Source organism: Acanthaster planci, linkage group LG15, assembly GCF_054643075.1.
Source record: "Acanthaster planci isolate LZ-2023a linkage group LG15, COTS_SCS, whole genome shotgun sequence".
NCBI lineage: Eukaryota > Metazoa > Echinodermata > Asteroidea > Valvatida > Acanthasteridae > Acanthaster > Acanthaster planci.
The window spans coordinates 9,936,223-9,961,077 of NC_141791.1; the positions used below are offsets into that span (position 1 = coordinate 9,936,223).

General features: G+C 41.5%; 1 protein-coding gene across 6 annotated transcripts in view; it reads left to right on the forward strand.

Moving 5' to 3' along the window:
• The window catches only part of LOC110974902 (5'-nucleotidase domain-containing protein 1-like), a 45,699-nt gene extending 25,226 nt beyond the window's left edge, over nt 1-20,473 (forward strand). For 5 of the 6 annotated variants that reach the window (XM_022226847.2, XM_087146188.1, XM_022226848.2 and 2 more), the window contains exons 6-11: nt 1,069-1,243; nt 9,048-9,148; nt 11,814-11,932; nt 13,503-13,688; nt 16,285-16,486; nt 18,179-20,473. In XM_022226847.2, the coding sequence (XP_022082539.1) occupies nt 1,069-1,243; nt 9,048-9,148; nt 11,814-11,932; nt 13,503-13,688; nt 16,285-16,486; nt 18,179-18,270 (875 nt within the window). In that variant the 3' untranslated portion in view covers nt 18,271-20,473. Of the gene's footprint in view, nt 1-1,068; nt 1,244-9,047; nt 9,149-11,813; nt 11,933-13,502; nt 13,689-16,284; nt 16,487-17,951; nt 18,007-18,178 lie in introns of those variants that run through there. The other variant, XM_087146187.1, reaches the window with a different exon arrangement.
• Nucleotides 20,474-24,855: the final 4,382 nt, after the last annotated feature.

The window sequence follows — 24,855 nt, forward strand, 5'->3', positions numbered from 1 at the left end:
CTAAATTCTACAATAGCAACTGGACTTTTGGTTAGGCAGTGAAATGCTGTGACAGAATAAAATCACAGTGAACCAGATTTTTAAGTTCGTGAATCTGGCTGTAAAAAAAACATTGGCAAGGTAATGGCCATCAGGATGGCCTTTAGTTCAATGCTGGCTTCATATTTATGTGTTCCACATTCTTGTGAAAACCCCAGTTGCAAGAATATCATAATTTTTTTCCAGGAAGAGAGGATGCGTGATGATGTGGGTTCTTGTAGACTGAGGAAGTCTCCAATGTCCATATCAACATTATGATACAGGATTTTTGAAACCTCAGTATAAAGCTGATGTAATGTCTTCTGCGCTGTTGGGGTGGCAGCCTTAGGTTGTTTAGCATGGCTGTGACAGAGGTGGTCCAGCTGAAGTCTTGAGTCTTGGCCTCAATATTATCTACATGTATGTATTTCTATGCAGGTACATGTACATGTATCTAGACCAGTAGCTGTGTGTGTGCCCTGGTTACAGTTATGCAGAATACTGAAACATGTCACGGTACCAGCGCATGTACTGGTGCAAAGGAATCTGTGAAAAAGCCTGTAATATAATCATAAGAACTCTGCAGCAGTAAATGCACCATTAGGGGTCATAACACATCCCTAAATACTGAAAACTCCCTCACAGGATTGGTCAGCCATCGTGATACAAATATTCTTGACACAGCCCATAGGGATTAATTTCACAGCAAAGCAGTTCTGTAATGTGAAATTGAAAGATAGAATGTTTAAAGTATAAATTCAGAAAAATAGATCAACTTTTGTGACATAACTCGAAGGAAACAAGGAAACTTCATACAGTTTTCCTAGTTTTAGATGTTTGCAGTGACATTAATATTTCTTATGTTATGGAGTTGGGACATTCACAGTACCATCATGGGTTCACATTTATGAGGTAGGTTATCACCTGTTTTTGCAAGCAAAAATTGTTGTACAAAATGACTGCTACATTAAGTTTTGTGAACCCTTCATTTGTTTTAACAACATTAATTGCACTGTCTTGAGGTTGTTTCATGTGTATTTGTTTTGTTAGAGAAACAAGCTACAATTTTGTCTGCTTGTGAAGAGGAGCCTAGCAAGTACTTGGAGCAGTGCAGTGAGCATTTGAAGGCTTGGCTGAGGAGTCTACGTGATAAATGTCAGATGGTGTTCCTTCTGAGCAGCGCCCATCCAGTCTTTGCAAATTCTGCCATGAGCTACATTCTGGGGTGAGCTACAGTATATATGTTAATTCTCTAAGCTTAATTGAATGGTTAATCACAACCGTCAACTGCAATTTATCCGTTTTATCATACACGACCTGAACATTTCCCATCCTCTGACATGCATTACTTGTTCCAGCAAATAAGACTTAAAGGTTTTCATGGTGAAAGAAACTAGATTTATAGTAAAGATTGCGGTAACACCATGTATTTATCCCCGGTTCTTCTCAGAACCACACATACTCAAAGAAGAGATAAATACATGGTGTTACCGCAATCTTTACTATAAATCTTGTTCCAGCAAGTTTGCACATGTCCATGCACCATGGTTCAGTCTCAGTGCTCATCGTACCCATAGAGCTACTACCTATGCATACCTGGTATATCCCAAGAGGACACAATATGTCTGCTAAGAGTTCTCACAATAGGCATGCCCGCCATGTTTTCTTTTCCTTTTTTCTTGGTGTTGGATAGTGAGAGATCATAAAATCTGCTGTGTCATTTTTCTCAGGTTTATGTTTACCAGCATCCATCTGCCTGTGTTTATTTCAATTTAATAAAGAGTAGAGTTCTCTTTTGTCAGGATGTGAGAATTCAGCTTTTTAGCTGATAACAGCTTTTTTTGTTTATAGATGTTGACCCCGAATTTCAGCTTTTTTTAACACTTTGTACACGTACCTCTAACCAATGCTAAAGTTAACCCTTTTTCCCAAGTGGCCAGTGATGCAAGCCACTGGCCTCCCGGTTTGCAGGGGGTTGCATCGCTGCCTTTCCAGAGCCTTGGTGACCCCATGCAACTCCTGGACCCGTGGGCGGCCGCCTTCGATCTTTCCAGAGGTCCTGGTACCAGACTGTCCCCAACCAGTGGGTGCTCCAAACAGTTCAGTTTGGTTACTTTCTGGAATTCACAATCGCCCTTCTGTTGGACACCATCATTTATGTCAAACCGAAATCCCAACCTACCTGGCAAAATGTGTAGTCTTGGAAGCAGAAATCCACTCCCTCTTTGACAGGAATGCAATTCGTATAGCTGCATTGGGAGCCAGATTGTCTGGTCTTCTGTCAACCTCTTTTACTGACACCAAAAACGGACACAGCAGTGTGGTGGCCATCTTAAACCTTGAACCACTAATGCATTCTCCCGCCCCAAACATGTTCACATAGACTCACTCTATATGATCTGTGACTCAATCCAGATATCATCATGGACCACATCCCTTGATCTTAGGAATGCATATCGGCATGTGCCCATTCATCTACAACATTTCCAGTTCCTATGATTCCAGTACAAAGGAGTGACATACGAATTCACAGCACTCCCTGTCAGTCTATCAACTTCCCCTTCAGGTTATCACAAGAACTGTAAAAGCTGTCGGAGCAATGCTTCACTGGAACAACTTCATAGATTTCCAAAAGCTGGACAATTGGCTCATCGGCCACACGAAAGTGGATGCAAACAAAGCCCTCCAAGAATTGTCGTCCATGAACACCCAACTGGGGTTCCTTGTCAACATGACACTCCTAATCCCCACGCAGACACCCACATTCCCGGGAGCCATACTCTACCTCAAAACTGATATGGCCTTTACAACAGAAACTTGGGTGCTAAATATTTAACAGTGCATCCAACTATTTCTCATGGAGACATCAGCCCCAGCAACAGCATCACTAAAGCTACTGGGACTCATGGCAAGCATGTTGGATCTCATACCACCCTGCCGACTCCACGTACGTCCATTTCAGCTCACCTCCTTGCGCACTATTGACCAAACTGTCACTCTGTCTATTGTGTTGTGGTCAATTCCCTCCTCTGACCACCATCTCCAGTAGTGAGTGAATCCACACCACATAGCATGTGGATTGCCACTCTAATTGTGTTCTGGTCAATTCCCTCCACTGACCACCATCTCCAGTAGTGAATGAATCCACACCACATAGCATGTGGATTGCCATTCTAATTGTGTTCTGGTTGATTCCCTCCTCTGACCAGCATCTCCAGTAGTGGATGAATCCACACTACATAGCATGTGGATGGATTTTTCCCAGACCACCATCAGCAAAAGTCATTTCCATGGATGCATCCTGTCTTGGTGGGGGTGCTACACTTTATCCGTACCTGTACCAAATGGCAAGGAAGTGGGGCCAAGGTCAAGAATGTTTACATATTACCGTAATGTCCTGGAGATGAAAGCAACATTCAGCACTGTGCGATAATACTACAGTGATGGCATACATCAACCACAAGTGAGGTACGCGGTTAGCCCAAGTCTGCTTCCTCGCATGGGACATGCTCTGTTGGTGCCAGGAATCTGGTGTAACCCTGAAAGCCATTCATGTCCTAGGCAAGGACAACCCTATGGTCAATGCCCTCCAGGGGAAAAGTTTTGCCCATTGAATGAACCTCTAATACAGTCCAGCGTCACTGAATGGATTTTCCTAATGATCAGTTGCCCACACACAGTTGCATCAGGAGCCAACAACCAACTATATTTTTTATCTCTAGATTTCCTGAACCTTTTGCATGGCACACTGATACCTTGTTGATTCCTTGGACTGGGTTTTTGTATACGTGTAATATCCCTGATCACATGGGTACTTAAAAAATAGAACGGGAGCATTGCAGAATTCTTCTCGTCACTCTGTTCTGGTCCTGACAGTCACGGTTCCCATGCTTGATCAATCTTTCAAAACACAGCTCGCTAGTCTTTCTGCATCGTCTGGATGTTCTGTTTCAGCCAGAGTCTAACGTCAGTCACCCAGCTCCCTAGAGTCTTTACCTGATGTGCTGCGTATTGTCGTACGATCTTTCTGAACAGTGGCCCTTTTAGCAGAAGCTGCCTCATTTGCAGCATGCAGTCATAAACCATCCACCCAAAAAGTTTGCAACAGCTGCCTTCGACATAAATGACGTAGACAGAAAACTATAGATCCGGTCGATTCTGCTTTGACTGGTGTCGGTAATTTTTTTGTCTACCTGTTCAACTCTGGCATCACAGTAGCCACCATAAAGAACTACTGATTGGCCATTGCAGCCATTCATAGAGGATTTCCTGACAGTTCAGCAATCTTTAATAACCACGCCCTGGATCTTATCCTCCGCAGAATGTTCATCGCAAAGCTTCCCATTTGTAAGCTCCTCCCCTCATGGGACCTCCCTCAGGTACTTGGGAAACTTTCACATTCCCCAAATGGACCGTTAAGACCGACATTTTTACTTATCAGTCAAATTGCCAAATGGCGACAACAGCAAAATGCAAGCCTTTATCAATTGATCCCGGACATATTCCCTGGGAACCAAGGTTTGTTCCTCACAAAGAACCGATCAGATGCCTTCACTCCTCCTGATATCTTCATTCCGGATGTTTAAATCCCACTTATCTTTACTGGAAGATAATTTCAATGGTGCTCAGCTTGCGAACTTTGAAGGATAAAATCAGTCAAAAAGCCTCGGCTGGGCCACGTGTATCACGTGCAGGGAGTGCAGTCATGTTTTCGTCAGTTGCCATTTACAAAAACTCAAATCTCGGAGAATATATAAAATTTGAGTTGTTCAGATTTCGAGTTTTAATAGATTTCCCCGAGTCATGGAGTCACAAACCTCATGAAATGTGTACGTAATCTTAAACTTTTACTTGCTCTGCTGGGGCAACATTTTCAGTGATTATTTTCCCGCTTTTATTTAATCTCATGGTGTATTTTTTGGAGACAAATAATCATTTTACTAACATTTTTTTATTGCTCTAACCTAAAGATTTCTTTCTATTGTGACATAAAATCAACCGCTTCAATAGTGTACCTTCGTGTGGAAGATCTTTCGTCGATCGTGTTCAGTGTGACATGTCGAAGAATTTCCGTTTTTTTTCACTTGGGTTTTCTGATGACAACACTTCCTGTGGTCACATGGTTGTTATAATGAGTCAGTGATTGGATTGTCCTGAATAGGTCTGTGGTAGCAATCAGGCTAGCCTGAGAACAAGGTTTGCGCGATCACGGTGGTGTGTGCAGCACGTGTGCCATGCTGCAACATGCATGCAACACAAGCAGTTCCAGTGTGATGACTTGAACCAAGGTTTTGCCTCAGATTTTTCATTTTTGAAGCCATTTGGCAGTGTTTTTAATCAGTGTCACAAAAATCTTGAGATAAGCGGATGTAGTATTGTGGACAGTTACAGGGGTATTTTTTTAAAGTAAAAGCCTTTTCTTTTGCCAAGAAATAGTCGGCCTACAAGATAAAATGATCTTTCGACTTAACTGACTTTGAGTGACCAGATTTTACTGTAAGTCCTTGACCACATAAGTTTTGCTGGCCACTGGAAAAAAGATGGAATTTCAGGTTATTCATGGTGAAGGACAGCAACAGGTGGAAAGGCTTGTGGTAGCACCATGCGAAGGAATATATCTCTCTTGTGAGTATGTAAGGTTCTGAAAAGAACTGGGAGTATACTCAACATTTCAGACTGCTGACTCAGTCCGTCGTCAGGAGACTGAAGTGATGCCGAAGATGGGGCTGTATATATGTGGTGGCTGGATGCAGTGGGGTGTGACGAGGATGCTGGGGTGGGCGCTCATGAGGGACAGGGTCCCGCAGGTCAGTAAGGCGTGTCAGTTGGGCATAGGTAGGTGCTGGGTGAGGGCCGAGGGTATAGGAGACCCATAGGCAGGGTGGGGGCGTCCTACGGTATAAAGGACCCACTGGACTGGGAGGTGAGCAGAGGTTGCCAGATGTCAATGGTGGAGAAACCGATGTCTTGGGGAACAGTGTCATGCTTGAGGATCTCCAAGGCTTCTCTGATGCGTCTTGGGTACCAGTTCTCGATGCTAGTGATGAGGTGGGCTTGATCCCAATGGATGCGGTGGTCTTTGGAGTGGGAATGCTTGACTGTCGCCGACTTCTCAGAGTCTCCCTTCCTGCCATGGGCTTGATGTTCTTTGAGTCTGGCGGGGAGGTCCCTACCAGTCTCACCAATATACACTTTGCTCCATTGGCAAGGGATCTTGTACACCCCTGGTCGGTGGTGCAGATCTTGTCAGTCCTTGTGGGATGTCAGCATGCTGCGGATCTTGAGAGGAGCTGTATGGAACACCTTGATGCCGTGCTTGTTCAGGATACGCTGGATGTGGTGGGAAGTACAACCGAGGTAGGGGAGGGTAACATAACTAGGGGCCTTATCTAAGTGGTTTTGGATATGGGAGACCCTTCGGCCAGGAGGGGATCTTGGTCTTGGGTCTTGAGTCTTGATCTGCTCGAGCTTGTAGCCATTGCGTTGAAGTGCCGTGGAGATGTGGTGCAGTTCTTCAGTGAGGTGTGCCTTGTTGCAGATGTTTTAAGCTCTGTGAACAAGGGCTCGGTTGACAGACGACTTAATTTTGGTATCTGTTGGTGTGGGTGGGTTTGCAGTACACCTTGCAGGAGAGGCGGCCATCTTTACTTCTTGACACCTCAACATCAAGAAAGGAAATGCTGCCATTTCTTTCTTGTTCCATGGTGAATGTGATGCTACTGTGAAGCCCGTTGATGTGATCCAAGGAGTGCTGGAGGTTGTCTTGTCCGTGTTGCCAAATGACAAATGTGTCATCAACATACCGGAGCCAGATCTTGGGAGGATGGTCTGCCGTGGTGATGGCAGTCTGCTCAAATTCTTCCATGAATATGTCAGCTAGAACTGGGGATATAGGTGATCCCATGGAGGTTCCAGCCAACTGTTCAAAGAATTTGTCCCGCCATCGGAAGCTGGTTGAGTTGAAACAGGTGGTAAGGAGGTCATGGAGCTGGCTTGGGGTGAGGTCGGTGCAATCCTTGAGGGTGGTGTCTGCCTGGAGTCGGTCTCTTGTTATGGTGGTGGCATCAGAGGTTGGGACGTTGGTAAAGAGTGAGACAACATCGAAGCTGACCATAATGTCATCTGGCTGGAGCTTGAGGTCTTGGATGATAGAAGAAAACTGGTCCAAGTTCTTGATGCTGGGTCTTGCCAACCAGGGGATGGAGAATCTTGGCTAGATGTCTTGCGGTGTTGTAGGTGGGCCCTCCTCTTGAAGCTACTATGGGGCGAAGTGGAGTGTCCTCCTTGTGAATTTTAGGTTGACCGAAGAACTTGGGGCACCTTGAGTTGGATGGGCACAGCTGCCGGTAGAGTGGTTCCGTGATGTTCCTGGAACACTGGAGGCATAGGAATTTCTGCTGCAGCTTCCTCTCAATTGCCGCTGTAGGGTCTCGCAGAGCTCCTGGTAGTCGTCAGAGTCGAGTATGTCTGAGACCTTGCGGTCATACTCAACTCTGTCCATGATGACCGTGGCATTCCTTTTTAGCCGGGAGGATGTGGATGGACTTGTCTTGGCGTAGAGACTTGATGGCTGACCAATCTTCTCTGGAGATGTTGGGCTTGGTTTGATCTCGATGTGGATCTTATCGGCAGTAGGCTTGTCAAGGGGAAAGATAGTGGGCTCGGTGGCTTGGATAATCTCTTCCATAGGTAGCGAACAAGGGTCTAGTGCAAAGTTCATGCCCAGGGCAAGAATTCTCTCCTTGCGGGGGGGAGAGGGTGCGTTTACTCATGTTGACGACCGTGCGCTTGGTGAAGGACTCCTTGGATGGAAGGTGTGGTGGGATCGAACATCTCATGGGATTGGACAGCTGCGGGCGTAGGGATGTAGAGGATCCCATTGCCTGGAGTGGTATGCTGCGTGTGATGTGGTTGGTGCCGTTGATCTTGAGAAATTTCTTGATTTGCCGGTGTCGAGCTTGCTTGAAGGCGTAGTTGCTGGATGATGCGGTGAGACGGTTAATCTTCTTGAAGTCCACTGAGGACATAGTGGTCTTGAGCAGGTCTGCAAATTGAATATCTCTTTTTCCAGTGATGACAGGGTGGATCTGGTGGCCCCGCTGCGGTGGCAGAGAAGGGCAGGGTACCCTTGTGGAGGATGGAGCAACTGTATGGATCACTGATACGCCTTACTGACCTGCAGGACCCTGTCCCACATGAGCGCCCACCACCAGCATCCTCGTCACACCCCGCTGCATCCAGCCATCTTATACATACAGCCCCATCTTCAGCATCTCTTCAGTCTCCTGACGACGGACTGAGCACGCAGTTCGAAACGTTGAGTATACTCGCGGTTCTTTTCAGAACCACACATACTCATAAGCGAGATATATTCCTTTGCATGGTGCTACCGCATGGCTTATATTCCAAAAATTACAAAACTGTACCTACATGTATCCGTGGAGCATCCCTCCCTCCTCCCCACAGGGAGACTCAATGGAGACTCCTGCTATAGCATTCAAGAAAAGGAGAAGGTGTAATGGCGGGCATGCTGCAGTGCATGGTGGGTAGCCTATTGTGTGAACTCTCAGCAGATATGTATTGCACCAACAAGGGAAATATGCATATGCAGTGACTGTAGGGATTTGCAAGTGGACTCTTCCAACTCATCTGTGGGGGTTATAAGGCAATTGCACTGAAACTTTGAATGTGTGTATACCAGTCAGACTCTTAAAGGATTTTAGATTGATCAATTTGATGTAGAGACAGGTGGAATGCTCTATTGCACTCATCCTTATTCAATGTGCACACTTTATACATCCATATCAAGAACTGAAGTTCATCTTCAAGTTAGCACATCTAATACTGGGGCGCATTCTTGCATTACACATGCTGGCATTGCTATACATTGTACATGTATGTATATCTTCTTCATTGATGGTACTGTACATAATGTATACTTGTAGGGCACATGTATTGATAAAGCATAGAACACAGCCCTGGTTGATGCTTCTGCATACTGTGAATGCAACCTTTGTTTTTTTCCACAGAGAGGATTGGCGTAGCTATTTCCACATCCTTCTACTACAGGCACGTAAGCCAGGATTCTTCAGTGTACAAGATCCTAGCAAGCGACCTTTCTATACTGTGGGTAAGAAAAATGTTAGCTATCAGTCACCGCATACACCAGAGTCATGTGGCAAACAGGTGTTCTGGACTTCCATGTTAAACATCAAGTGTAGTACAACCTCAGCATTATCTTTGTCCTAACAACAAGTCAACAGTGAGAGTACTTTCAAAGTAAGCATGTAGTGGGCCAATATTGCCAAATGATCATATGAATCGATGTCTGCAACAACACTTTAGTAGGTATGCTGTCCACTACATGTATACTCCTTGTATTTCCAGGGTCCACCTCGCATATCAACATTTGTATCCATATTCCTTTGTGGCTGTACTTGGATCGGTGCAAAAAGGTGTATATGGTGAAATGGAGTCGCAGGGTTATCTGTATTACAGGAGTTTCCTGGAAAATTACAAACGTAACATAACTGAATATAAATGCAAGTAAATCAGTGTATCCTGTGAGGACATTAGTTGATATCACTGCACATTATGTACATGTACTTACATGTACATGTATAAGTGAGATGAAATATTTACAAAAATAGGGAAATGGCCAAAGAATCCAAACATGACGCTGTCATACTATCCGCAAAATAGTGATAAGTCCATTAAAAAATATTTACATATGAAATAAATATTGCTCCTGTGTGTGTTGGTCAACAATGGAGCCATAATGCTTGAAAACCGGAACATCGAGTTTCTACCAAATTTAATGCACTATAGATTAAATCCGTAGCCCAAGTTGCATAAAGAAATAACAAGAGCTGGGATTACTCACAGAAATGTGTTAATAGAACTGGACCTGAGAAAGTCTGTACAAGCAGACACATTGGCTATGGCAAGGCAGCAACTCAATCTTGGGAGTGTCACCGCCGATGTATAAAATCAGGGACATGTCATTTGACCCATGAAGATACAAACTCTAACTGGTTATTGGCTACACAGGAAATACTTGATGGTGGATTAGAGATGCATTTATCAGGTTGCATAATAAAACAGGAAACGAAATGCTTATTGCAGTTGATGACAAATGCAATGAATTTAACCTAAGATTGTGGGGAGACTAATCTGGCACCTAGAATTAGAAGCTTTGACTGAGGTGGACGTGGTGCAAGTTATAATGAGAATTAGAAGCTGTGACTGAGGTGGACATGGTGCAGGTTATAATGAGAATTAGAAGCTGTGACTGAGGTGGACATGGTGCAGGTTATAATGAGAATTAGAAGCTGTGACTCAGGTGGACACGGTGCAAGTTATAATGAGAATTAGAAGCTGTGACTCAGGTGGACATGGTGCAGGTTATAATGAGAATTAGAAGCTGTGACTCAGGTGGACATGGTGCAGGTTATAATGAGAATTAGAAGCTGTGACTGAGGTGGACATGGTGCAGGTTATAATGAGAATTAGAAGCTGTGACTGAGGTGGACATGGTGCAGGTTATAATGAGAATTAGAAGCTGTGACTGAGGTGGACATGGTGCAGGTTATAATGAGAATTAGAAGCTGTGACTGAGGTGGACATGGTGCAGGTTATAATGAGAATTAGAAGCTGTGACTGAGGTGGACATGGTGCAAGTTATAATGAGAATTAGAAGCTGTGACTGAGGTGGACATGGTGCAGGTTATAATGAGAATTGGAAGCTGTGACTGAGGTGGACATGGTGCAGGTTATAATGAAAATTAGAAGCTGTGACTCAGGTGGACATGGTGCAAGTTATAATGAGAATTAGAAGCTGTGACTGAGGTGGACATGGTGCAGGATATAATGAGAATTAGAAGCTGTGACTCAGGTGGACATGGTGCAAGTTATAATGAGAATTAGAAGCTGTGACTCAGGTGGACATGGTGCAGGTTATAATGAGAATTAGAAGCTGTGACTGAGGTGGACATGGTGCAGGATATAATGAGAATTAGAAGCTGTGACTCAGGTGGACATGGTGCAAGTTATAATGAGAATTAGAAGCTGTGACTCAGGTGGACATGGTGCAGGTTATAATGAGAATTAGAAGCTGTGACTGAGGTGGACATGGTGCAGGATATAATGAGAATTAGAAGCTGTGACTCAGGTGGACATGGTGCAAGTTATAATGAGAATTAGAAGCTGTGACTCAGGTGGACGTGGTGCAAGTTATAATGAGAATTAGAAGCTGTGACTGAGGTGGACATGGTGCAGGTTATAATGAGAATTAGAAGTTGTGACTCAGGTGGACGTGGTGCAAGTTATAATGAGCATGTGCTAAAAGCATTCTATTATTGACTAAGCTTGAAACTGTCACATATTCCCTATAAGATGGTTTATTAACAGTCATTGTACAGATGATACTTATGTAGGCAGGGTTTATACTTTTGTTAAGCAAACTTTATTTCAACAAGTTGGATTATGAACCTGTGGGGTGAAAGGTTAATATATTTTTTATGACATAGGGTTGTCGTGGTAAAAAAAATAGTTTCATGCTATATTTGAAATCTAGTGGGTCATCTTATACTTGGTGCACAAATATGTATATTGAAGAGCAGGTACATGTACATAGATATGCCTTGAGGGATGTTGGCCATATGGAGGCAAACTTGATAATGGTCGACTTTTTTCATGTGGGACATTAAACCTGACGGATATCCATGGGAACCCAAAGATGAAAACATTACCCGTGTCTCAACAACTGAACTGTTACCCATGTCTGTATTATTTAGTTGATGGCCAACAGAGGGAAGAGGTAACAGAGCTGCAGGAAGGCCAGTCTTACTTGGAAGGCAATGTCTTCTTATTCAATGAATACATCAAAAAGTTTACTGGCAAGGCAGACCCGAAGGTATGTACATGATCATGACAATGACACTGACTCCAACTTGAACTGGGGAAGGTTATTTAGTTTAGCTGTATACTCTTGAAAGTAAATTGCATCATGGCAAAATAGTTGATTCCTCAGAGATATTCAGAAATCATACACCACTATGCAGTGTTTCACCATTTTGTGATAATATATCAGGAACTAGACATAATTAAGTTTTGTTACTCACTGTATCTCACTGTTTGAAACATTATGCTTGAAAATAAGAAATTGGCTTGTACAGAAGTGGAGGACTATGCCAAATGAAAGTTGGGACAAGACGTTATCAATATTATTGTCTCAGGTACAGGTAATTTTTACACGAAATGAGGTTTTGGACAAGAGACATGATAAGTAAGTGTAGTTCTGTTACCTGTAATTACCCTTACATTTTTCGTAAAGCTTCTGTTTGTGATTGGTGGTGAACAATGAGGTCTCGTAACAACAGGACAGTCCACTTTCCTTTGGAATTACCCTTGAACCTGCAACACTTCTGAAATAACTTTGGCCAATTTGCCATTAGAGCAGTCTGTTCCTGCGCTAATTGCGTTTTCTGTTGCAAAAAATGATTTTAATTATTTTTTATGTCAAAGAAGTCACATTTTAGTAACAAGATATGTACATGAAATAGTACTTGCTCATCAGTCGTTCTTGTCTGAAGACAAGCTTATTTGTTTATGTACATGTAGTCATCTATAGCACAGTGACACAGGTAACTCATAAGGCACTGTGTGACCTTTGTTGAAGTTTACCAACACGTATTTTGGAATCGAAATCCAAAAGATAGATGGCACTGTTGACATGGCTGCCATTATATTATGAAGGTTGCAATCATGTTGTTTTTACCGTTTTTAATCTTGCTCTCTTTTTTTTCTGAATTTCTTATGGTTGCTTCCCGGGACACTTTTTAATACTACACGGTATCTTAATGAACTACATCCCTGTATAAGTTGGCAGGGCATTGTATGTAGGCTATGCTGCCCAAGGTAGCCTGCAATCCACCTTGAGCAGGAATACCCCCCTCATCAGTTGAAAATAGCCATGTTGGCCAGGAGAGCGCATTTGTTGGTAGTGATTAGACTGCAACTCTTGCATGTCTTAGTCGTTCATGAAACAGTGACGTGGAGTTAATACCTCGCAAAGGAGACTCCATTGCTAGGAAAATTGCGCCCTCTCTGGGTCTAGCTCAGAGCTGGATTGTACCACCTGCCATTCAAAGAAACTCTTATAGTGCAGTGAGGTATTTTGTATGGGATTTGTAGAGTTTTTGTCATTATTGGGATAGTAATCAAAGTGACTTACACTGTCTGCTCTATTCTTAAGGAGAAATATAAACTGATGAGCTATGCTACACAATGTCTTGTAGTCATGGCCATTGCATAAATTTTCAGAATCTGAACTTGTAACAGCAAATAATTGGGTTTTGAGACTGGGTTGTTGCTTCAGTAGGTAAAATTAAGCTGCTATGGTACATGTACATCTCACAGGCATGCAGGAATTGGTCTTGGTGCAAATCACATCTCTCATGATGTTTTTTGGTACAATGTAACAGGTGCTTTATATTGGAGATAGCATTCGTTCTGATGCCCACCCAAGTAGCAAGTATGGTAACTGGCAAAATGTGTTGGTACTTGAGGAAATGGAAGTAGAGGAGCTCATCCCCAGTGGACCCTGCACATTGGATTACAAGGAAGAGAAACAAGAGGAAGAAAGCATAGAAACACCAAACATTAGATCAGTAAGTCAAAGTGGATTGCATTGCCATGTTCTTTGTGACTGTTGTTAAATTGCTTATGCTAGCACCCATGTAGGTAAGATATGTGACCCGTCATGACAGAATTAGAGTAAAGTCACATCCCCCTCTCTCCTATTTTGAGGGTTCAAATTCATATTGAAGTAGAGGTCAGTTTTGGGGTTTTGTGGTGTTTGGAACCAGTAACCTGTCTCCTATTTTAATTCCAAATATATTAGTATCATATATTTAAACATGTCTTTTTCTCAACAATTTTGATGAGAGCATTATTTGTGCCTGGTCTGATATGTCGAAACAATGTCAGAACACAAAGACGCAAAGCTGCCAAATTAATGTCATATGGTCGCCTCATACATGTACTTTTCCCCTAAATGTTCCATGTACCTTTTTCTGCTGAATTAATTTTTGAAAATTCACACTTTCAGCTCAATGAGTGGTGACAAGTCACATACTGTCACCACCCTGTCCATTTTAATACAGACATGTTGAATGCCAAATAAAACCAGGACATCCCCATGCTTCCAAATACGTGTACATGTGTCTGTCCTCTTCCAAGTTATCGAAACGGGCAGATTTAGTTTAAAAGTCTCCTAACTGTAAGTCAGCAAGTTTGATTTTGTAAAACACTTCATACATGTACTTTCAATGTTCATGCATCTGTTCTGATTCTGATTTAAAACCAAAAGAACCTTTTTTGTACAGGTCAACATGTAAATCCAGACTTATATGTACCCATGTATTATAGCTTACTTAAATATCTTGCTCGTGCAAGTACGTAATTCTCAGTGAAAGAAAAAACAAAAACCAAGAAGAAAACAATTCTAAATGTTGTCACCTTGTGAAGATGCTATAGGGCATGCATTTGTACATTTGTGACCCACTCTGCAAAAAATGCCCTTAAGTCATGCTCTGCCTCTGTATGTAACAGACCATTCTGTACACCTGCCAGAGATCAATTCTAAATTGTACTGTATCTCGGGAATAGAATGTGCGACAGAGGTCAAAAATACACAAATTTAATCCTTATTAAAATGACTCTCTATTCCTGGGCATCACTAAAAATCAGTTCGTCACCAGAAGCCCGAGGACCATTTTTGCAGAGCCAGTCACATTTATGACTATAGAAAGCACCTCCCGTGCAATTTCAGCCTAACCTACATGTACTAGCTTGGACATAGTCACGAGCAAAGATCGTATAGCGCCGCGTAGCAGCGCAAGATGGGGAACTTCACCTTGAATACGCGTAAAACATTGTTATCACATGAACGCCATTCTGGTTGGACTGTGCCTGTGCAGTGCATGTTAATACACACGCGCAGGCACCGCGACAGGCACGCACACACACATGAACGTTCACACTCGAATGACGCCCATGGTGATAACACCTTTATGGCCGAATTACCCATCTTGCGCCGCTACACGGCGCTATATAATCTTTGGTCACGAGTACCCTCTCAATGGTGAAAGTACATGTACTTAAGTGTACATTGTCCTATAAGTGACACTGGTTTGCATAATGGTGTCTTGGGACACTTCTTTGTGACTTTGATTAGGGGTTTTTGGTCTTCTTGGGTCAAGTGGAAAGCAGGAAAAAAAATTTCAACTGAATGGAGGATCCCTTTACAGTACATGCCCCCATAGTAGTTGGTCAATGCTCCGACAAAGTCTTGAACACAAATTTGCTTAAATGTCTTCACTCAGTTTCACTGCACAAAAGTTATCAAATTTCAAAAGTTATCAGAACGCATTGATTAAGTAAATATATTGGAGCTTGAAAAGAGGAAAATTCCTCATGAACATCTGTACTGCCATAAAAATGTTACTAATTTGGCAGACAGAGCCAGTTAGGGCATAGTATGCTTGTGACCAATGTTAGCAATGCAACAAGTTTCAAGCAAGACAGTCATAACATTGTGTACACAAAGACACATATTGAACCTGATTTCTTTCCTCTATTTTGGGGCTGCACATACTCCAGGATTGTGTGTTGAAATACATGTACATGTACGTTTCAATAGCATGTTTAGCAAGTTTGATTATTCTGTCAAATTCTGTAATATTTATGCCACAGTTTGAATGGGGGGTTGATTGAAATTAAGAATTCCAATTCCGTTTTTACAATTTTTCCATAACCTAATTTTATTTAGCAATTGATCTGTAATCCAAATAAAAGAAAATGCCCTCAAATATTCGCTGATAGATATAACTCACACAAATTATGACAAACAGCGACTTGCATGTTGTTACTTCTAGCCTGGTTCCCACAGTCTTCCTTCATGCACCTACAAATGTACACTTCTGTATTAGAGTGGTGTGGAACCAGATGAACAGCTGTTGTTTTTAGGCTATTTGGGTACTTTTCACATAGAGCCCTATATGTTTCTCTCTACATGCATCATTTGGGATGGTTGTAATTTCCATTTGCACACATGTACATGTAGAATCATCTGAAATTAGACAACAGATTTTAATAGTGCCCTATCAAAACAGATTTTGTGTAATCTTTTTTTAAAAAGTAAATGATTATATGAGATGTTGGACATGAGTTTTGATATACTTCTGTCATGACCTTTGAACCCAGGGCCCCTCTGAGGTAGAGCGAGAGTTTCTCCTGTCTAACCGGTGGGGGTCATTCTTTGGAGATAACCTGCCGGTGGATCGATGCAAGAGTTCAGCTGATCTAAATGTTACTGAGACCAACCCAATAAGGACGAACACACTGTGGACAAGATTGATCAGGAAACATTCTAGCATAGCCATCCCCAAGCTAGATTACATGGCTGGTAAGTGGAGACAAGATGTCGAACATGTAGTCAGTAATCAAAGAGTTCACATTTAACTTTCTGACAAATTTGTTGCTGATTAGTCAAAAGGTGTGCAGCATAGGACCAAACCAAAAAAAGTAGTTGTTTATTAGAGAATCATGCTTTTTGTTCAAAAATTAATTAAAAATAACTCACAGTGCTGACACCAGACCCCTATTTTGGTGTTTATTCTGTATTTTAATGTTTTTGTTTTTTCTTTTCCTGCTGGTGGGCTTGAAATAGGGGGCTTGTTTGCACCCACAATCATCTGCTTTAAACTCAGCCCATACAAAATTGATGTACATTGCTGATAAATGCATGTAATATCAACCTTTTTTATTATCAAAGCAATGCCACACTGCAGTTGAGAATGTGAAGTTGTATATCATTACCAGTAAACTATGGATAGCATGTAGTCATACTATATGTGAATTGTAAGGACTACTAAGTGGTATTCTGTGTGGTGGTGATTGCTGCTCAGATGCTTCAACAGCCACATGAGCATTCAAAATATCAATCTATCTACACTGAATCCTGCAATGGAGGATAGCATTTTGCAAGGGCAATTAAATCGTGTTTGTTCACAATGGATCCTGATCCTACTTCAATCTACCTTTTAAAACAAAAGGTCACTGAGGTCATTTTAAGTATGTTATACAGTCATTTCAAAAAGATCCATTTTGCTAGCTTTGCCTACATGTATGCTTTCATTGTAAATTTGTCACCCTTGTTACAGCACATCAAAATGGAAAATCCATTTTTACTTTAATTTCTTATCAGTGTCTGGCCCAAATACCCACAAAATTAAGTTTTCAACATTTTTCCATGCTTGCCCACTACCCAAGTGTATAAGACACCATGACTTCAAGCACTGTCTAAGGCAAACATTTCAAAGCATGTTTTGCTTTGCTTGTATTTTATGTTCAGGACAAAATTATAAATGTCACAAGAAGTATCAAATGAACTGCATGCAACTGAACAACAGCCTGAACATAAAGCAAATGAAAACTTGGAGGTACATGTAATTGCATACAGGGAGTTTTTGATAGCATGGCATGGTATGGAACTGGTATTGAACCAAGTACCTACCACACCTTAATATTGTTCATATGGTGGTCATGGATACGGTACATGTACCACCTACACATTTCTGTTGTGCATTGGACTGCATGGTGATCAGTTCAGCATTCATGTCCCTCAAATAAAAAAAATTCACAGACTTTAAGACTTTCAAACTCCATTGTGCCATGCAAACTGAAATTGGTTGCGCCAATTTGCAGGGTCTGTTTCAACAATCGTGTTCATACTCACATTATGAGACATCCATATCTAACCCTTCCCGAAATGGGCAAAGGAGAATCAGACTCAGATCACACCCTGATCCACCTTGCATTTACACGTACACTTGTCATTAATCTCCCTTCGACCTTCCTTGCGGGATCAGATCTCTCTTTCAGGATTCAGTGTAATCACAGTTAGAGCAACTGTCACAAGAGTTTGGATACAAACAAGAGTTTGGTGAGTCTACTCACACTCATCATTTTTCCAATATAAAGTCACAATTTAGGGGTTAAAGTATGCTGCCAGTGTAGGCGTCTGACATCAGTGTTAACTTTACAGTAGTGCTTTTCAGTTAAAATTATTTCTGTTTCTTTTCTCTTCTGTTGACAGATTTCCCAATGAACTTCAAGTTTGAAACATTTTCCAGCAGCGACTGGAGAAAAGGCTTCCACCCTGGAATGCCAAAAAATGTAACATGCTGAGTTGTTGACAAAGGAATTGTAACAACATGCTATACATGTACATGCTGCAGATTCAGAACTTAGATTTTACTAACTGGCTTCTTTTGGTGGAGACAGAGGATCAATTATTAAAGGTATCAGATGAACATGCATGTACATATGCATATGTTTGGACTGGTCTAAATTGATGCACAGTAGCAAATCCTTTTTTTCCCTGCTCCCTCATTTAATATCATTGGAAAAATGAAATAGCGGTTATGCTTTGTTGGTGTCACAGAGGCTGTTCTTTGTTATTTTAACCGCTTCTTGCCCGGGCAGTTATCAATGTTGATGATGCTGGGCCGGGATATTTATCCTTTTTTTCTGCTTTCAAAATTCTTTAAAAATTCCTATCTTCATTTACTGGACACTTACAAACACGCGAAGGACTGTCTGGTGTCCACTCTAGCCTGACAGACAAAATCTATTGACGCCCGAGTATTTCAGCCAGGCCTGCAGCCTTGTAGAAAGAGCCCAGATTGTGCGGTGTTATATAACTTTCTTTTGTTCACGAACCTAGCTCAGTGTGCTGCTGACCTCTTTTCAATAGGGGCTAGATTAGCGTGCAGCGGTGCTGTGTGGCTCATCGCTGCGGTGGTGGAGCGCTTTTGTCCCCGGTGGTAATCCGCTCGCTCTCAGTGCCCCAAATCCTGGTATACTGTTTCAAAACAAGGCTGGATTATCTCCACTTTTGAGAGTGAAAAAATGTCAGTAAAGCCCAGCAGCCTGGTCTTTTGTTCCGAGTATGGTCTTTTGTTACAAGGCCTTGTTCCCTTTGTCCAAGTTTGGAGACCCCGGCCGGCATATAAAGCATACGTGTCCAGATCAGGAATCCCCGGCAGGAAGTGGTTAATATTGTTACAATGAAGGCACAAAAAGTTTACTCAAGTGTATCCCAAAGGAAGAAAGAAATACCCTCTAACATTGCATCATACGCATGAAGTTTATATCCTTTATGGTTTGTTACTGCAGTAGTGTTGTCGTCGAGACCACTTAAGACCTTCACAAGACCACACAAGACTTCCAGTCTGAATTCAAGCCACAAACTATTCAAATGAACTGCAACAAAAGCATTCCTTTGTCACTGTTCACCTTGTTACTTGTGACTGGTCTTGTGCATGATTTTGTGATGGTCTGGACTACAAGACTGCAATACAGTGTGCTGTATTTCAGCTTTCCAGCATATTTGTTCAGATTTTACTCTGAATTTCAGCTTTTTTGTGTACCCAATCTCTTCAAGACTGTGGTAACTGTATACATTTTATCTTTTTGCTGGATGTTTTCGGCTTTTTGTGTATGTGGCCACTCACACCCCTGAGAAATTTTAAAACCGTATTTTCTGTTTTCATTCATGTGTCTTTTGGCTTTGATACCACTATAATTCTTGAATTCCTAAGACTGTTTGAGCACTTTAATTGGCCCAGTTACACAAGTAGTCATCAATTACCGATACCACAGAAAAGAGAAGTGTTTAAAACCAGTCAGTTTGAACTTTAAACACTTATCAGCTGTGGCCTTCGTGGCCAAGCGAGGCTGGAATTCTCAGAGTCAGCTTTCAGAAAAAAGTTCCCGTTGTCAAGGGGTTAATATGGCATCGAGCCATTCACCGCTTACATGTACATGCAGCCAGTCCATCATATCTTGCCAAATGACAATGGTCCACTTGCCAATCAAATTTTCATAGTCCAGTCACATTCATAGTCTGATCAAGGATCTACCATATTTCTATGTTCAAACATGGCCAAAAGTGCAGCTTGTTTAGTCTGGTTTCATTTCCCGCAATAAAGCTTGTGATGAGACAATAGAGCTTGTGATGAGACAGGAACAAGAAAGTTTAGAACCATTCAAATATGAATGGTAATGTACATGTAGTACAAAATGATGGAACAAAATGATGGGTAATGGATTTTTTTAATTGTTCAAACCTTTTTTTGCGTAAAAAAGGTAAACAAGCTTCTTGGCAGCTTTTAGATACAGTGACATGCATTTTAGGTCACAGTGCAATGTCAACATGTAAGTTTAACAGAATTTGGGATTATTGTTAAAATGACAATGATAATTTCTTTCAAATTTATAGGTACAGTAAATGAAGGGAACTTTTCCAGTGAAAACTATAGCCATTAACAGCTAATATCATGATTTGTTCCAGAGCTATCATCAATAAAAGCAAGGAAAGAAAAACTGACCAGTTGTGAGAAATGCCCTTTTATTTTGTTTTTTCCAGAATAATTCAGACACAAAACAGAATGTCATGTCCCATTGTTCAATGGACAACATTTGTCAAAAATGAGAATTTTAAGAATAGCCATTTCTCTCCATCTCAACCCATTGGTTGTGTACATGTACTTCCCACACCAACCTGCTGTTACTCCCTTTACAGCACCCGTCTAAGTACTCCACAGTTTTTATGGATTATTCAGGGAACAAGTTCCACATCAAGTAAGCGCTAATAATTCACATACAAATAAGAAGCTGACCATTTATGCCTCCTTTTTACTCTGTTCTATCAAAGTTTTCTCAACCTTTTCACTTCAGGTAACTCCTTATTCACAACTTCACAGGGTGACAAAAAGTGGGTCAAAAGTTCAAGCACACCAAGGCGACTTGTTGCATTATTGACTTTGGAAAGGCCTAGAATATTCTGAAATGATCTTTTATTGTATGTATTTTGTTCCCCACTCCCCCTCCTGATTATAATTGTTACGTAATGGGTCAGGCACTGCCCATATAAATACTTAAAAAGAATCGGTTTCTTAATCGGGCCTTATTCCCAGTTTAGCCAGAATGGGAGAGGCAAAGGGTACCAGCAAGACCCAAGGAAGTTGCACACATCCTGATGTCTCTGCACCATATTTAGGCAACTAAAAGTGCCAAGGTCATCTATCCAGACAATTGTGTGAAAATACAGTGACCTAGGGTGCCATGATCAGGCTAGAAGTCAAAGTTGACCCCAACATTGGTTGCAGGACATGGTCAAAAAGGTCCGTTTCTACCCAAAGACTATCAAGACACCCTGTGCCAGGAATCACCATCCAGAAGGTCCTCATCTGAAGCAGGCTTAAGAGGCTGCAGAGCATGAAGAGGGATGTGATTTCTCCGTTTTCTTCAGGAATTCCAGTTTTTTTGGCCTCAAAAGTCAACCCTTATGAATTGCGCGAATCCGTTAAGAAAATCAGGGGGCACTACATGTATATGCAAATTAAATATTCAAATTGCATTTACATGCATGCCAAAATAAATGGAAGAATAAACTCACTTGTTTATTCTTTCTTCTCGAAGACCAGACACATCGGACTACCGTGTACGTCTGCGTTATACTTGCAATATACACTGTACTTGTAACAATGTACTGTACAATGTACTTATGTATTCCTCACACATCCTCGTTCTTGAGAATGAGGTTTTACAAGACTGGTATTTTGCGTGCATTATATATGAGTAAAATGTGAAACCTGGTGCTCGTATCGAGCCCAACTGCGTTGTATGTACGCACACCGCTTTGTAAACAGTACGCACATGATTTGACTACACACACGAGAACGATGTCAACACACGCATGCTCTGTTGGCTGCAGGCTTCTCCCATAGAGACACATTCTCGGTGTTGGTGTGCACGTCAGCAGGAGTAGCATGGTTCACATTGTTGTGTGCGTACATCCATGTTGCAATCTGGGCTCGATACGAGTACCACTCTATGTAGTCTAGTTCCTGCAGATGTTGAATGCGGTATCGGTAACGTAATTCACTTGTTTGAGGATCAGACTAACATAATTTTGTGCGGCCTCATGTATGTGTGTACATTCGTAATGTCGTACCATGCGCGTGTGAACAGTTGTACACATGCATTGATGTTCCCGAACATATGTAGACGTTAAACAAAAGAATTAATGACCGTCCACGATTTCCGATACGTCCACTATTGCCAAATGTGTACTAAACATATTAGAGGCCTTCCAAAAAAGTATGAACAAAAGAGGACAAATAGGAACGTCCACAATTGCCCAAAAAACATGTTCCTTTGTACATGTACAGAACAATGTCAGAGCCAACATGTTGCTCCTCAAGTTCAACTGGAAAATTCTCTCAAAAGGAGCAAGAGAGCTAGATAAACATGTCACCAATGCATTTAAATGGAATTGGTTGGAAGAGCATGTCATGGTGGAAAAGTGCTCTTCACTTTCTGCAATGATGACATCAAGTATGCAGCCAGCGGCAAAAAAGCCCTGGTATCGCACGTCAAACTCTCTAAGCATATAAAGGCTTGGCGAGTTCAACGCGAAAATTTCAAGGCATACTCAAGGCATTGTCAAGTATAGATCCAGCAGCACATGGCCACTTTATGTCCTGTAAACTGTTAAAAGAGCTACTTCCCCTCTTCAAAGAGCCATCTTCAATCCTCAGTGATTCTGAAAGAGACAGCAATGACCTTGAAATTCACAGGTAAAGTACTGTATAACTCAAAAATAATATACATGTATGCTATTTTTATTTCAAAAATTAAAATCTGTGAAGCTTCTCATTAATTAATATTTAAGATGATTTTGCTTTGTAAATATTGCCTCTTTATGTACATTTAGGTACATGGTGGATCATGACCTCCCCCCCAATGCCACAGGGAATGCAGATTGATGAGTGGTGGACATATCCTGAAGAAAAGCTCCTATCCTTCCTTGTGTAAAGTTGTTCTGACAGTTTGTTCCATCTTCTCAGGCCCACAGATGAGTACATGTACATCTACCTGAACATGCCTATGGTGCTACAAAATTGTTTTAGTAAAGACTAAAGATTTTTCATGAACTGTTACAGGTCGGTACTTTTAGCATTGGAAGTTTAATTTAAAAAGTAACTACATTTCTATTTTGCATTGACAGGTTGAATCTTCCTTTAATACTATGGGTGATGAGATGTAAAAGTATTAGGATGAAGGTGGATACATATGGGGGCCATTCAATGTGTCAAGTATACTCTGTGGGCAAGGAGGACAACAGCCATTGAGTTCTTTGGGAAGGAGACACTGAAGGAACCAGTAGACAGAACCTTGTGCAGGAACATTAGGAATTCAAGTTCTGTCTATCGACAGAAGTTGAAACTTCTAAGAGACAAGAGGGGAAAACAATGGAGGGTACTGGAAATTAAGAAAGCCCTGCAAAGCAAGAAAGCTGCCAAACAATCCCTGGATGAAAAGAGCAAACTGGAACGGATCAGCCACCTGAACCAGCAGGGGAAGAAGGCAAGGACCAGGGTTCTTCAATATTTGGCGAAGACCACGCAGGAGAAAAAGAAATCCAACACTAGCACCAGCAGATAGTATTGAGAAAATAATATACATGTATCCTTGGATCACATGAAGTGTTATCACTTGTTATCAGTGCTCTGGAGACATAATTTTCAATGTCACAAGTGCCTTTGAAACAGAAATAAACACAAAAGAGAATGAATGAACAATGAGTGGAGTATTATCTATTTTAAGTCTTGTTTTGTTTTAGTGGAACTTATGTGCAAAAACAACTTAGAAAAGTTCACATTTTTCTCAAGAGTGGACTGAAATCCTTAAAATAAAATTAGAAATATTAATTGAAATTAATAATATTAATGTCCAATTTGTCCACAGTTGCTAAAATTACAGTACAAAGTTAACTTCATAAGGGGCAGTAACTTCAAAATATTTTTGCTTAAAACATGCCCCAGAGAGGCTTAGAATGCACCACAGAGCATCTACCAATTTTCCGAACCCTTAAGCGGGCCCCAGACCCCACACCGTATTGGCTTCACAATCCTCCAATCACACACCTGCAAGGAGGAAGCCACTCCTTCAAATTGTTACTGCGAAGCTGGCTGAAATACACAAGAAAGCATGAAGATACTGATCACATATAACCCGAAGTACATTTGGCAAGAGAAGGGAGAGACCTTTGAACTGAAGAACACCATAAACACTGAAACATGGTAACAGTAGCATCAGGCTGTAGGAAGGTTTTGCTACTCATGGTCCAGGAGCCCTGTATGAGATACTGTTGATGACACCATGAATAACAAAGACTACACGTACTTAGAAATTCTCCAAGGGAACCTGACACTGGCTGCTTGAAAGCTGAACCTTCGACCTCACTGGAACTTCCAACATGACAAGAATCCAAGGCACATTCCCAAGTTGGTTGTTGGAGGGCTTCAGTAGAACAAGATTGATGTTTTGCAATGGTGGGCTCAAAGCCTGGACTTCAATCCAACAGCATGTTTGTGGATGAATTGCAAAAGACGGGAAACCCACCAATTTGACTGAAAACTATCAATCCTGTCAGGAAGAGTGGGCAAAAATCCTTTCAGAGTATTGTAAGCTGTTGATACATGGTTATCCTGTACGACTGACAAGTTATTTGGAAAAAGAAAGTATTTGACAATATTGGTGGGTGCCATATATAAACTGTGGATCCAAATGTTTGTCACGTCATGGGTGAAATTTGGAGTAAATTCATCCAAAATGAAAAAGGTGCATTAACCCATGATGGAAATAACGAAGAATGCTCAAAATTATAGAAATGAAACAAATGATTATAGTAGAGAAAACAAG